Source organism: Morone saxatilis, unplaced genomic scaffold (genome assembly GCF_004916995.1).
Source record: "Morone saxatilis isolate NCDOM2014 unplaced genomic scaffold, NCSU_SB_2.0 Contig1, whole genome shotgun sequence".
Lineage (NCBI taxonomy): Eukaryota > Metazoa > Chordata > Actinopteri > Moronidae > Morone > Morone saxatilis.
The window spans coordinates 21,135,680-21,147,997 of NW_023339651.1; the positions used below are offsets into that span (position 1 = coordinate 21,135,680).

The window sequence follows — 12,318 nt, forward strand, 5'->3', positions numbered from 1 at the left end:
ACCAGGTTCAAATAAGAGAGACAGAGTTAGGACCAAGATAGACAATAGGTAGGCTTTTGCCATTGCCAATGAGATGAGTTTTGGTAGCTAGGCATAAGATTGAAAGTGATATTGATTGCCTGGAAACCGTGGTTACCAGGCAGCCAATGTCAATGCCCGTTCTAGATGGATTCTGAATTAAACCAATAGGGAACAAGTGTGCATCATCAATGGTTTTGTTTTGAAGGAGGAAGGTACTTCAGTCCGAGTGAAAATCTGAGAAAAAGTCTGAGACACAAGAAAAAAACAGTCCGAAACCAGACATAACGTTCTGCACGACAACCCGAGCTGTTTTCATATTGACTCAGTCACAGTAACATTCACCCAGTGACACGTTGTGACTAAACATTTACACACTTAGTGTTTCATATATCACACTAATTCCATCAATGTGACTGATAAATAAATCAGTTGTCCTGTGTTTGTCTCTCTAAGGATAATAAGGCTTCATGTAGAGGTCTCCTCTATCTATCCATCCATCCCATCCCCCCCACACAGTGCTCTCCTCCACAGCCACGGGCCACTGGCCTGAACCACTTCAGCAGCAGAGAAGTCAGAAAAATTATGCAGACACCCCTGATGTGAACATGACCTATTTTGAAGCCCTACAGAAGCCTGCAGACCTGGCTGTCTTCCTGCTGTGTTGGCCTTTTGCCTGCGTCTACCTACATGACACGCTGTATACACATAGTTAGAGATTTAAGCTCTTTTCATTTAGTTTCACATCACTATATTTATACCTAATTATTACAAATTTACTGCACAAATGTCTGATCTTTCTGCTGCACTGCCTTCCCTCTGGACATGTTTTCTGAAATTTCTTTATACAAAAAATCCTTTTCCTATTAATACACATTATATTTACACTTATCCTTTACTCAGATATTTAGAATACAACAACATATTTAACTGATGTCAAAATAATATTAATTTACATTGATTTCATTTATGATTTGATGTTTGTTTATTTTAATCCACTTATTAATTTCAGAAGCAATGTATAGCAGAACCATATAGAATGATATTATTAGATATTATATTAGTTAACATATCAAAGCCAGTGTATGCAGGATAATCTCCAGTGAGAGCATTTACACCACACCCACACAAAAGCCAGATTCCATACACATCACTGCTGCTAGTATTCTGTGCTTCTGTTATTACTCTCATTACTGTTATTAAACATTAACTTGAAATTGATTACACTGAAACATTTTAGTATCAATCAACTAATCATTAGTTGATTGAACGATAGGTCAACTGATGGATAGTTTAGTGATTTAGTGATTTATTGATGTTCTAGCCTTCATGGGCAATTTCTAGTCAAGTGCAGTTTTTTTTACTGTATATGTGATATTTGAATACATTGTAGTTTATATGTTGTGTATATACAGAACATTGTGTTATCTATATTATGCAGATGTGTACATAGTAATTAAAATAGGAATAACAATAGACTTTGGCAAAAAGGAGATTTTAAGGTTAGTTAAGATAAAGTTAGAAAATATGCTGTTAAAAGATGAACACAGGAAATACTCAACTGAAGTACAAGTAGTTACACTCCACCACTGTTTACTCAATATTATTATTAATATTACACAACATATCAGGACAATATTTCAAGTAAATAGTCTAATGTTACACAATGCCACAGTTGAAATGGTTGTTTGCAAAGCCCAACCTCTCTTTCTATCTCCAGTTATATTATATTCTGCATGTTGTCTCAGTTCTGACATGTCTTTTTAATCAATCATTGATAATGTTTTCAGTCTACTATATAAAGACCAATTCCATACACTGAGTTGCCAGATGGTCTATGATTCAAACACTGCATTTACAATTAACTTGGTTGTGTCCCAATTTCATACTATACATTTTTAGAACAAAATCAAGTTAATTTAAGTAAAAAGTAATGCATACTATTGCCATCTTTTAGTAAATTGAAAATGTTTTTTTCTGCTATCCATTCCTTTAAATTGAATTATATATGTAAATATAATGATAAAATAAACTTCAAAATAAAGAATATAGAATTTTTTTTTTTTTAAATTGTGGATTTACTCAATATACGTAAGCTGAAGTGATTCAGTTGCATTAGCACTTTAATTAACACGTACCTAAATGTAGTAAATACATTAATTCAATTTGAATTCATTTAAAATTTAAAAATAGAAATGTTTCGAATTAATTAATTAGTGGAAACTGTTGCCATTTTTTAATCTTTAAAAAAATAATTTAATTTTTACAGTAGTCTGCAGAAATTATGCAGGATAAATACGTGATGTTGATGTAAACCATTGTCCCACAGTGCAATGCACAATGCAGGGCTCCCACGCGTCCTGGAAAACCTGGAAATTTAGACATTAGTCCAGTCATAGAAACACTTGAAAATGGATTAAAATGACCAAAAATACCGGAAATAATCTATGTATTGCTAACAAGGTGTGTCCCATAGCTGACCACCTACCTGTAAGGAACCCGAGACACTTCTCCATAAGGCCATGTGCAATATCCAGCTATCCAGCAGCATATTAGCTCTGCAAAGATACCCTGGGCTACAAATCTTGTTCTCCAGATTGAATAAAATGTTTGTTGGTTCCGTCAACAAATGTCACATCATGATTTTTTTTTTAATGAAAATGAAAATTGTAATGCAAAATAGATCATTCCCACTATTTGTGATGCATATCATATCAATCAGTATATGTCAAAATAATTGCAATATGATTTTGTTTTGCCATATAATGCAGCTCTAATTATAAACCATACATCAATAAAAAATGAGGAATAGAACTGGGGTTAAATGTGTCATAAGTACATCTATCACAGCTGGTAAATTATATGACGCTTTCTAAGTAAGTGCTGTTCTGTAATGTCAAAAAAAGACTCCTGGAAAATGATTTCTTAAAAAGAGTGTGAAATTGAGGAACTATTTTCACAGCTCAACTAAAATGATTAGAAGAAGACATTTTGGGTGGTGGTGAAACAGCTCTGGAAATGTTTGTCTTTGGACAAACACTGATGTGCCTTTGTGAAGCTTAACTGACAGCAGCGATCCACGATCAGTTTGACTGATGTCCGACATCACACACATTGCATCATATTTTTTGTACAGTAGCTGCTCAGACAGTTCACAATGATGTATGTTGTATGGATTTGGGACACGGTATTTTGAAGAAGGCTTGAGGGTCAAAATGTCATCACGTAAATAAGAGAATTACATGTTGAGCCCCCCCCCCTAAAGAAAAATAATAACTGAATAAATTTCAGGTGGGTAACATTTGTCAGTGTAACATTTTGTCTTGTGCTGCCCCCCTGTGGATCTTTTCAGCATCATCGTGTGCTATATAAAGCATATACATATGAATAAATCACTAATAGGTGTGGCATTATTTGTGATCATTACAACAAAAAACACCATTGTTTCCATAAGGTATATACATTTATTAGAGGAGAGTGCACCACTATGTTGAACAAAAGAATACAGTACACATTGTCAACCTGCCAAAGCACATTTGAGGCACTTAGCATGAGGAAAGATTCAGTAACAATTTGAACAGTTGACTGTACATGATGACACAATCTAGTGTGTGGTAGAGAATCATCCTAAAAGCTGACAGGGCTGAGCTGTAGAAGCTGGATTTCAATGATTGTTCACTTTAATTTGAGGCTCATACAAAATTCAAAATGAGCTCATCTAGTAGTGTATCCCCATATAATGAGTGGTTTGTAATTATCACAGTGCAGGACTCGTTTGTACAGTTAGAAATCCCATCAGCAATACTCCTTTTTAAAATTTTATGATAAAACCAAATCGTTCTTTGGCCTGAGAGCAGTGACGAAAGAGGAAACAACAAAAAGGTGTTTTCACACTGTGCATGGCCATTATGTAAATGAAACCTTGTGATCAGTCAGAAACAAACCTCTGAAACTAACTGAAATAAGAGTTAATTGGCATCCATTTGGCTGTAATCAATTGTATGATAGGGGTGAGTTACAAAATCAAAGAGAAAGTGGGCTGAACAATTCATAAATACAACATGTTATTGTTAAATTATTGCATTAAATATGTACTCAATTGTGTTAAAACTCCAAAACTTACATATAATGCAGACATGAGCTGAGTTCAGTTTAAACAATTAAAAACCAATCAAAAAGTTAATATCCCTCTTAGTTAAACCTTTAGTTTATTTATATCCTGTTATTTTAAAAGTACTGCATATGTAAGCAGTATTTTAAATTGTAGCCCTTGATTTAAAGAAACTGGGTCCAGAACCACTTTGAAGAGTGGAATACTAAAATCACATGAATATTGTAGGACAGGAGATTAACTTAAATCCTTTAAACACTGTATACACTGTTAAACATTTTGTAGGCTGAGTTAAAGTCATGATTGTAAAATAAGCTTGTTCTCTTTCTTTCAGAGAATGACATGAGAAGATCAATATCAATCTAATGTGCATTAAATACAGAGCTGGAGTCACATTGGTTGGCCTAGCTTATCATAAAGACTGGAAGCATGGGTAGACAGCTCAAATAGCTAAAAGAAGTATGTCCAAAGGTCCAAGCTCAGCAATTAACTCACTTTTTTATCTAAAACAAACAAATGCTGATTTGTGGTTTTGGGGGGAGTTTTGGTGCTGGAACTATTTCTTGACAAACTTCAGTCCTGCAGCTTCCAGAAGTCTTGTATTTAAGGGAGGTTGACAGGTTTGGTGACATTGTGCCCGTAGAGAGTGTTCTACTAAAACCTGTGCACACTAAGCATATCTGGCAACCCACGCTGGAGCCAAGACACTGCATAGAAATACTGGACGGATGGATACTGCAACTGTTGTTTGTAACAAAATAGTTCCAACTCCCCTAATTAGTGAGCTTAAAAGGGACGTGGCGTATAAACAACATGAAAAGGCAAAATACTCGTCTGTGAATACATCACACGGAAACTACTCACCCACATAGCATCCCAACTTACTGTTGTCACCCCTTTGTCATATACAGGGTGATGAGAAACAATCAACGGGTCCACAATGAGTTACGATGCAACATCTTTTCCGCAGAATGTAGTTGCTTTTTTCGTGCTGCAAAAGCCCAAATTAACCTAGATTTCAAAATTAATTTTTAAAAAAACAAACAAAAAAAAACAGGCTTTCTCGCTGTGTAATATTTGCGTTCTGTGTGAAAGTACATGACAAAAAACTAAGCTTGACAAGTGCGAGTTAATCACTCAAGGAGAAAAAAAAAAAAAACGGTATGTGAAGGCCTGGTATGTGTATTTTTAAACTATGGACAGAGCCGGCTAGCCATTTCCTTCTACTTTCAGTCTTTATGCTAAGCTAGGCCAAACACCTCCCGACTCCACCTCTGTACTCAACAAACAGACATAAGATTGATATCAATCTTCTCATCTCACTCTCAACAGTACAAACATATTTCCAAAAAGGGATTCCTTCAATAAAAGTTTGTGAAAACACCCGGTGAACCAAGTGAAAGTCAAATGTATGTTTGGTTTAATTTTTAAATCCTAATAATCAGTGGAATGTAGCTACTACTCATGCTACATTTATAGTTTTACAAGATATGATGTCAGGGAATTAACTAATGTAGAATAAAACGCCCTGTTGCTGATTGGAGTGGTCAACTTAGCAAACGCTGGTGAAAAGCGGACCCTGCTGAGGTCAGAACTTCAGCAATTGGAGGCTGGCTGATTAGAACCATTTCGAAAGGAAACAAACTAAAAACATTAGCATGGCTTGCATTGTTCTGTCACTTTTGCATATTGAACGGAATAAAACATTCATTCCACGGTTCGATTATCCTGTAATACAATCATTAAAACCCATGAAGAAGTCCATGTCTTGTTGCCATAAAAAAAATATGTAAAATGTAACATCAAAAGAAATGAATGTAGAGCATACTGAACTCAGTGAGCAGATTTACAGTACATTAATGCAATAAAAGGTCAAAGTTAATGCTAAACACATGGGTTACGTTCAGGGCTCCTACTACACTTACAATGTCTACAGAGCATGAAAAACCAAAGTGACAGTCACTATTTTATCACTTTTAAAGTATTTTGAAGTAAAACTTTTACTGAACCACAAACCATTTTTTAAAAGGTATGAAAATGTTTCATGTGGGGGTCCCTGGGTGCACTTTGTTCTATTATTCTAAAATCTAGTCACATTTTTTTATATACACACCGTCATCTATTCCTGTGCAGTTGAACATTTTTTTTCTCTGTTGCATTGTGTATTTGGGATTTATGATCCAGCCAACCCCTCCCGTCCCCTCATAACAACTACATTTATCCTTATTTTAATCAGCACCAGCAGCAACATAGATTCAAGGGGCAAAAACAAGGTTTCCCACTGCCCCTAGTGGTCCAGGTGGCTAAATTATTTGCTATTCATTGATGGTGACATCAAAAGGGCAAAGTAAAAGCAATTGGAAATGTATAATATCATTATTTGAGCCTTGGCCAATATTTTCATACCTGCTTTTATTTGAGAATTTACAGTAATAAATTTAACCTAGGGCTGAAACAATAAGGTTGATTATTCTATTAGTCAATCAACTGAAAAATAATCTGCCAATATTTGATAATTGATTAATTGTTGAAGTAATTTTTCAAGCAAAAACTTTGCCTTATTCCAGCTTCTAAATGGTGATGATTTGCATTATGTGATAATACACTGAATATCTTTGGTGTTGGACTGTCAGACAAAACAAAGAAATTTGATGACGTCACCATGGTCTTTAGAAAATAGTGACTTACCCTTATCCATTTCTGACCCTTAATTAGTTAATTATTAGTTGAAGGGTTAATCAGCAGATTTATTGATAGTGAGAATTGTTAGTTGCAGCCCTAATTTAACTATTGATTGATCATTGAAATACAGGGTATAATTACTCACCCAATCTTTACAATTCCAATTATCAGTGATCAAAAGAATGCAGCCATTTTTTCAAATCTGGCATCTAAAGGTTTTGGAAGTGGATGCCAAATCTTACAGTCAAGCCCGGTGACAAGATTCTGACTCATTTTCATATTAAGTCTCTTGATGTTGATGTTTTTAATGAATGAATAACCAACATAAAATTACAATCTGAAATCAAATTAATGGGACCTTTAAGATTTAGCAGAAAAATTTAGAAATGTGGATTCACGACACAACAAACAGCCTGAGCTGAAAAATATTGTTGCATCGATACTGCATAGGGTGTAAAACAGGCTGATCTGTATTTCTCAAGATCTGACAAAGTGCCAAGACAACATCCTTGTATAAGAGGTACAGGATTTCTCTTTTCTTTTTTTGTATTTTAGAAAACCGCCTGTCTATTTAAGAGATTACCATGAAAAATCTTTGCACTAGTTATAACAAATACATGCTACAGGTTGACAAAATCCTGACGAGGAAACTGTAAACTAATCTTGACAATAGAATAGTGTAAAATGATATCCTGTTCAATTTAAACATACAAAAAGGAATAATTTGGACCAGAACATTTTTCATCACAAGCGCAAAAAAATTTGTCTACAAGCTTTAGTTCAGCTATACAAATACAGTTTCCTGTCCTCATGTGCAGGATAATAAAAGATACAAAAGTCCCTTGAACTATGCTTTTTTGAAATTTATGAGCAAAAATGACAAACCAGATTAATATGAAATCACCTGAGTAATTTAAACCAACTCTGCATACAGCCTTTGCTGACATTGTCCCCTTTCTTTAAGCTTGTCCTCTTACAACAACTCTTAATTACAGTGTACCATTTTCACAGTTCAATTTGACCTGTGCGTGCATGATAGAAAATCACACTTGCAGTACATAATTTACAAGAATATGCACCTATGAAAAGATAAACTATGATTCACTTAAGAATATGTATGTACAGGAACAGAAATTTAACAAACGTGTCGTGGAAGGTTATTAAAAAATATACAACTTCAACAATTTGTTCCACCTCAAAAGGACAGAATACCAATCCATTTAAAAGGTAATGGAAAACTCTCAGAACAGTTTATTCCAGTCTCTAGTTGCCTCCATGAGGTGTCGCTGGCCGTGGCCAATCCAGTCTTCTTGGCTGTTGAAGAGCCGACCACAAAACCAGCAGTCAAACACCACAGGCTCTTGTCCACAACCTGATAAAGTATCTACTACTTCGTACTTTTTTTTGCTTTTTTTCCTTAACTTCATTTTCAGGAGGAAACGCTCTCGGACAGAACTCCGAACTGGCCGAGGTCTTTGATCATCGCTTTGAGACGACACACCTTTGGTCGAAGAATTCTCCCCTAGAGCACCAAGCTCAGAGAGTGCTTGAACTGTTTTCTGAGACAGAGAGACCTTAGTAACAGCACCTTTATGCCTGTTTACAGCCTTCATAATATTAGCCACTTCGGGAATGTCAGCATCTGGATGATTCAGCACCACAACAGGTTGGTATCTACGAGGGCATTTGACCTGCTGTAGGGAACTGAATGGAGCAAGTCTCAGTGTCCTTTCAACTTCTTTGGCTACAGGCTTCCATAACACAGTAGTCTCTTTCTCAGTCAGAACTTTATTTGAGAGCCTTCTAGCTTTATGCACCGTTGCTGGAAGCTCGTCAAATAATGCTTTCCTGCGCCTTTTCCTTTGGCTTGGAGGCCGAATTGGCCTTGGGGCTAGGATAGGTTTCTCTGCTTCACCTGGTACCTTTACATTCATCTGAGAAGGTGAAATGCAAGATTTCTTGACATCTTTCTGTGTAGTATTATGTATGGTAATCAATTTCTTTACTCCATTGGAGGCATTTGTATTAGTTTTGTTTGATGACACCAGAAAACACTGGGTCTGAGGTCTGGTGGCCAAAAACAAAGGTTGACTGCTTGAGGTGGGAGCGCCACTTGTAAGAAGGCTACCGCTAGGAGTGACAATTTTAAATATAACTTTGTTTCCAGTACTTTCACTGGTTTGGCTACTCTGAGCCCCAGTCTTTGCGTCTTGGTTGTTCAATAGTAGGCCGGATTTGGATGGAGAAATGTAACGGAGCAAGAATGCCTGCCGACCGGTCTGCAGAGTGCTGGATTTATCTGCTGAGCTTACAGGCATGGCCAGAACTGGCCGTGAATTCAGTGGGAGTTGTGAACTCGCCGGTCTGAGGCCAGGAGTACTCGGGTTCTGAACAAATGGAACAGACCTCTGTACTAAGTAGCAAGTTTGCTGTGTCTTTGCTGTTTTGTCTGTAGGTGTATTATGTGGTGTGCTTGACAGGAGTACAGGACCCTTAAAACCTGGACTGTTGATGAAGTAGTGATTTGAGGTGGTGCCAACACCTGGTTGAACCGCAGAGAGAAGTGTTGCCCCTTTTTCAGCTGCTCCTGCCTTTGGTGCTGATACACCTATCCTCCTGCTGTTTGGAGAAAGAGTTACTCCAGCAGGGTTACTCGATTTTTCTAACCCTGGCTTCATGTAAGATACATTGATCTGAGGGTTTGCAGAATTGGTTATCAGTTTGAAACCTGGAGTGGTCTTGACTTGCACTGGCATGGCAAATCGATTCTCAGTCGTCCTTAGGAGTACTGGCTGCTTACCCTCTGGCAATTGAAGAATTCGTAGAGTCGTTTTTGTTTGTTTCAAAGAATCATTGCTTCCACTTGAAGACCCTACTTTTTCCTTATTAAGTTGTTGGGTAATGATTGCATCCGAGTGTTCTTCCACAAAACTACCCAAGGAAGTTGAACTACTCTTTGTTTCAGACTGTTTTTTGGATATAGGAATGCTCTCCTCCTCAATTTTGATAATATTAAAGTCTTGGAGCACTGACTCTGGATTTTCATCCTCAGTGAGGGGATCGCCAACTATGCACTCATTAACCTCAATATTGTTATCTGTCACTTTGTTCATGTCCTCCCCATTCTTTTCTTGAGCTGACTCTTCACCACTGCCACTTTCTGTGAATGTATCGGGAGACTCTGCCAATGTCAAGCTAAACTGTGATGATTCGCAAATACTGTCTCTGTCCGCTGAATGTTCGTACATATTGTCAAAGTTTTGGGTAGTGTTGGGTGAAGTGCTGAATGTTTCCTTGGAGTAATTGTGAAAAGTAAATACTTCCTGGTTTGGTGAATTTTGTGTGCAGTTTTCTGAGCCTGTGGCACTCTCTCTGCGGCTACGTGAAGTGGGTGGGGATGACTCTGATGGAGGTGGATATGTCAAAAGCTTTTTAAAATTTTGTTGGCCATTAATATGTTTAATCTCAGTTCTAACCCTAATAGGGTTCTCCTTTTCTGGTGTACTCAGAGAGGACTGGTCATTTTTTTCTATTGTGTTAAAGGAAGAAATCCATTTGTGTTCATCAATGAGTTTATCTGCCACTGTATCAGTCACTGATAACTCATCTACAGCCCCACAGTTTTCAACAGTTTTTTTGGAGACTTGTTTGCAAAGCATAGTTTCCTGAGCAACTTTTGAAGGTGAAGATAAACCTGTCAAAGTATTACTTTTAGAACCGCTATGGCTGGTTGCATCAGAATTAAATGTTGCAGAGTTACTATCAAACTTACTTCTCTCTGAGCAGGTTGTTTGAATCGGGCGACTTTGGTCGCCTCGATGATGAAACTCATTTGTCACAGGATATAACGTATCTGCACACGTCAAAGACCTATTCAGTAAAGGATTGGATTGTTCCCCAACATCATCTCTATGTGGGCTGGAATCAAGGTTGCAGACAGAGGTTTCTTCTTCCTCAATCTTTACTTTTACTGCCATAATATCACCTTGATCTATCTGTATGCAAGATCCAGCTCTTGGTGAAACAGCAAAGCAATGTGATGTTGAGCTCTTGTTATCAGAGCATTCCCCATTCTCAATAGTAATTTTACTGTTATCCAACACAGGATGTGGTGCTGAGGAGCCCACATCTTCAACTGACGAATGGTTCTGAGTGGATGAGTCCTGCTTTGCTGTTGGTATTACTTTGAGAACTAAATGTTTTTTGCCATCAACCATCTTGAATCCCATCACTTTGGTTGTACAGTTGGGTGGAAGAGAGATTTTGTTCTTAACCATCAGAACAGTCAGTCCATTAGGATTCGAGTGACTTGCAGCATCAGAACTTGTCGAGTTGTCACATTCCTGTAACATTACTGGCATTGACTGCTCTGTGTTATGAGAGCCTTTGCTCCAGTTTTTGTTGTCCTTATTAGCTATAGTCCCATCTACAAAGTGGTGGGTCTCCTCTAAGGGTATCTCTGGTTTGATTAGCCTGCCATTTTGGTTTGGTAAACTCCCAGAAAGGCAGTTCAGTTTTGTTATCCTCTGAGCCTCCTGTGATTCACCGCTCTTTTTTAGCAAAAGTTTCAAGCTTGCAGATGAATTTGCTGAAGTAGCTCCGTCTTCTATAGCTTTCCATACATTCCTTCGCTCTGCTTCCTCTTTGTGAACAGCTGCCATGTGTTTTTTAAGGTACTCGCTTCTTGCTGCACCATATCCACACATCTGACAAGAGAAGGGGAATGTACCCGAATGAGCTTTCACATGCCTCTGGTGATCCTCTTCATTCGAGCTTATATGTCTACATTTCGAACACTTCCAAGGACTCTCATTATGATGATGGATGTGCTGGACGAACGTACCTGCATCCACAGTTGTAAACTCACACCAATCACAGTTAAACTGTCCATTTAGACTGTGACACATGATGTAATGTCTGGTAAGCAAAAGCAGAGAGTACTGAACATCATCGTTGCAGAGCTCACATGTAACCAAAGTATTCCTGTGCTCAATCCGATGGCGTTGAAGAGCAGGAAACTCATTTGTAACAAAACCACACAGGTCACAAGGGTATGTAGGAAGGGTTCCTTTGTGAGCCGCCCGAAAATGTTTAAGGAGATCATTGGGGCTATATGTGGAATCATCTTTACACACTGAGCATTCAAAGCTCAGAATCTTTCCAGAGAAAACAGCCCCCTGCTGAATTTTACAATGGGCTTTATTGAGAGAGAGTTTCTCTTTCTTGGTGGAACTCCCATGTTCCTTAATGGAAGGTTCTTCTCCATTACTGAAGAGCGACCCATCTGTCACTTCTCTGAAATGCTTATACACAAAGTCTTTTACCTTTTCTTTTTCATCCTCTGTTACTGATATGTTGCGGTTTTTGGCGGAATCCTGAGATATTGTGAGGTCTTCTTCCATAGTTGTAAAACCTGCAGATAGAAATCAATATATTTAAGAAATAAATCATTAAAATTAGGACAAAAACAGCAGATATGCCATACACACACACACTCATATATATAT

At 37.5% G+C, this 12,318-nt stretch overlaps 1 protein-coding gene across 3 annotated transcripts in view; it reads right to left on the bottom strand.

The window, feature by feature from the left end:
- Window positions 1-3,474: 3,474 nt before the first annotated feature.
- Window positions 3,475-12,318, bottom strand: part of si:ch211-214e3.5 (zinc finger protein 518A) — a 15,322-nt gene continuing 6,478 nt past the window's right edge. For all 3 annotated transcript variants that reach the window (XM_035663665.1, XM_035663656.1, XM_035663647.1), the window contains one exon: window positions 3,475-12,224. In XM_035663665.1, the coding sequence (XP_035519558.1) occupies window positions 8,053-12,213 (4,161 nt within the window). In that variant the 5' untranslated portion in view covers window positions 12,214-12,224 and the 3' untranslated portion in view covers window positions 3,475-8,052. The remainder of the gene's footprint in view (window positions 12,225-12,318) is intronic.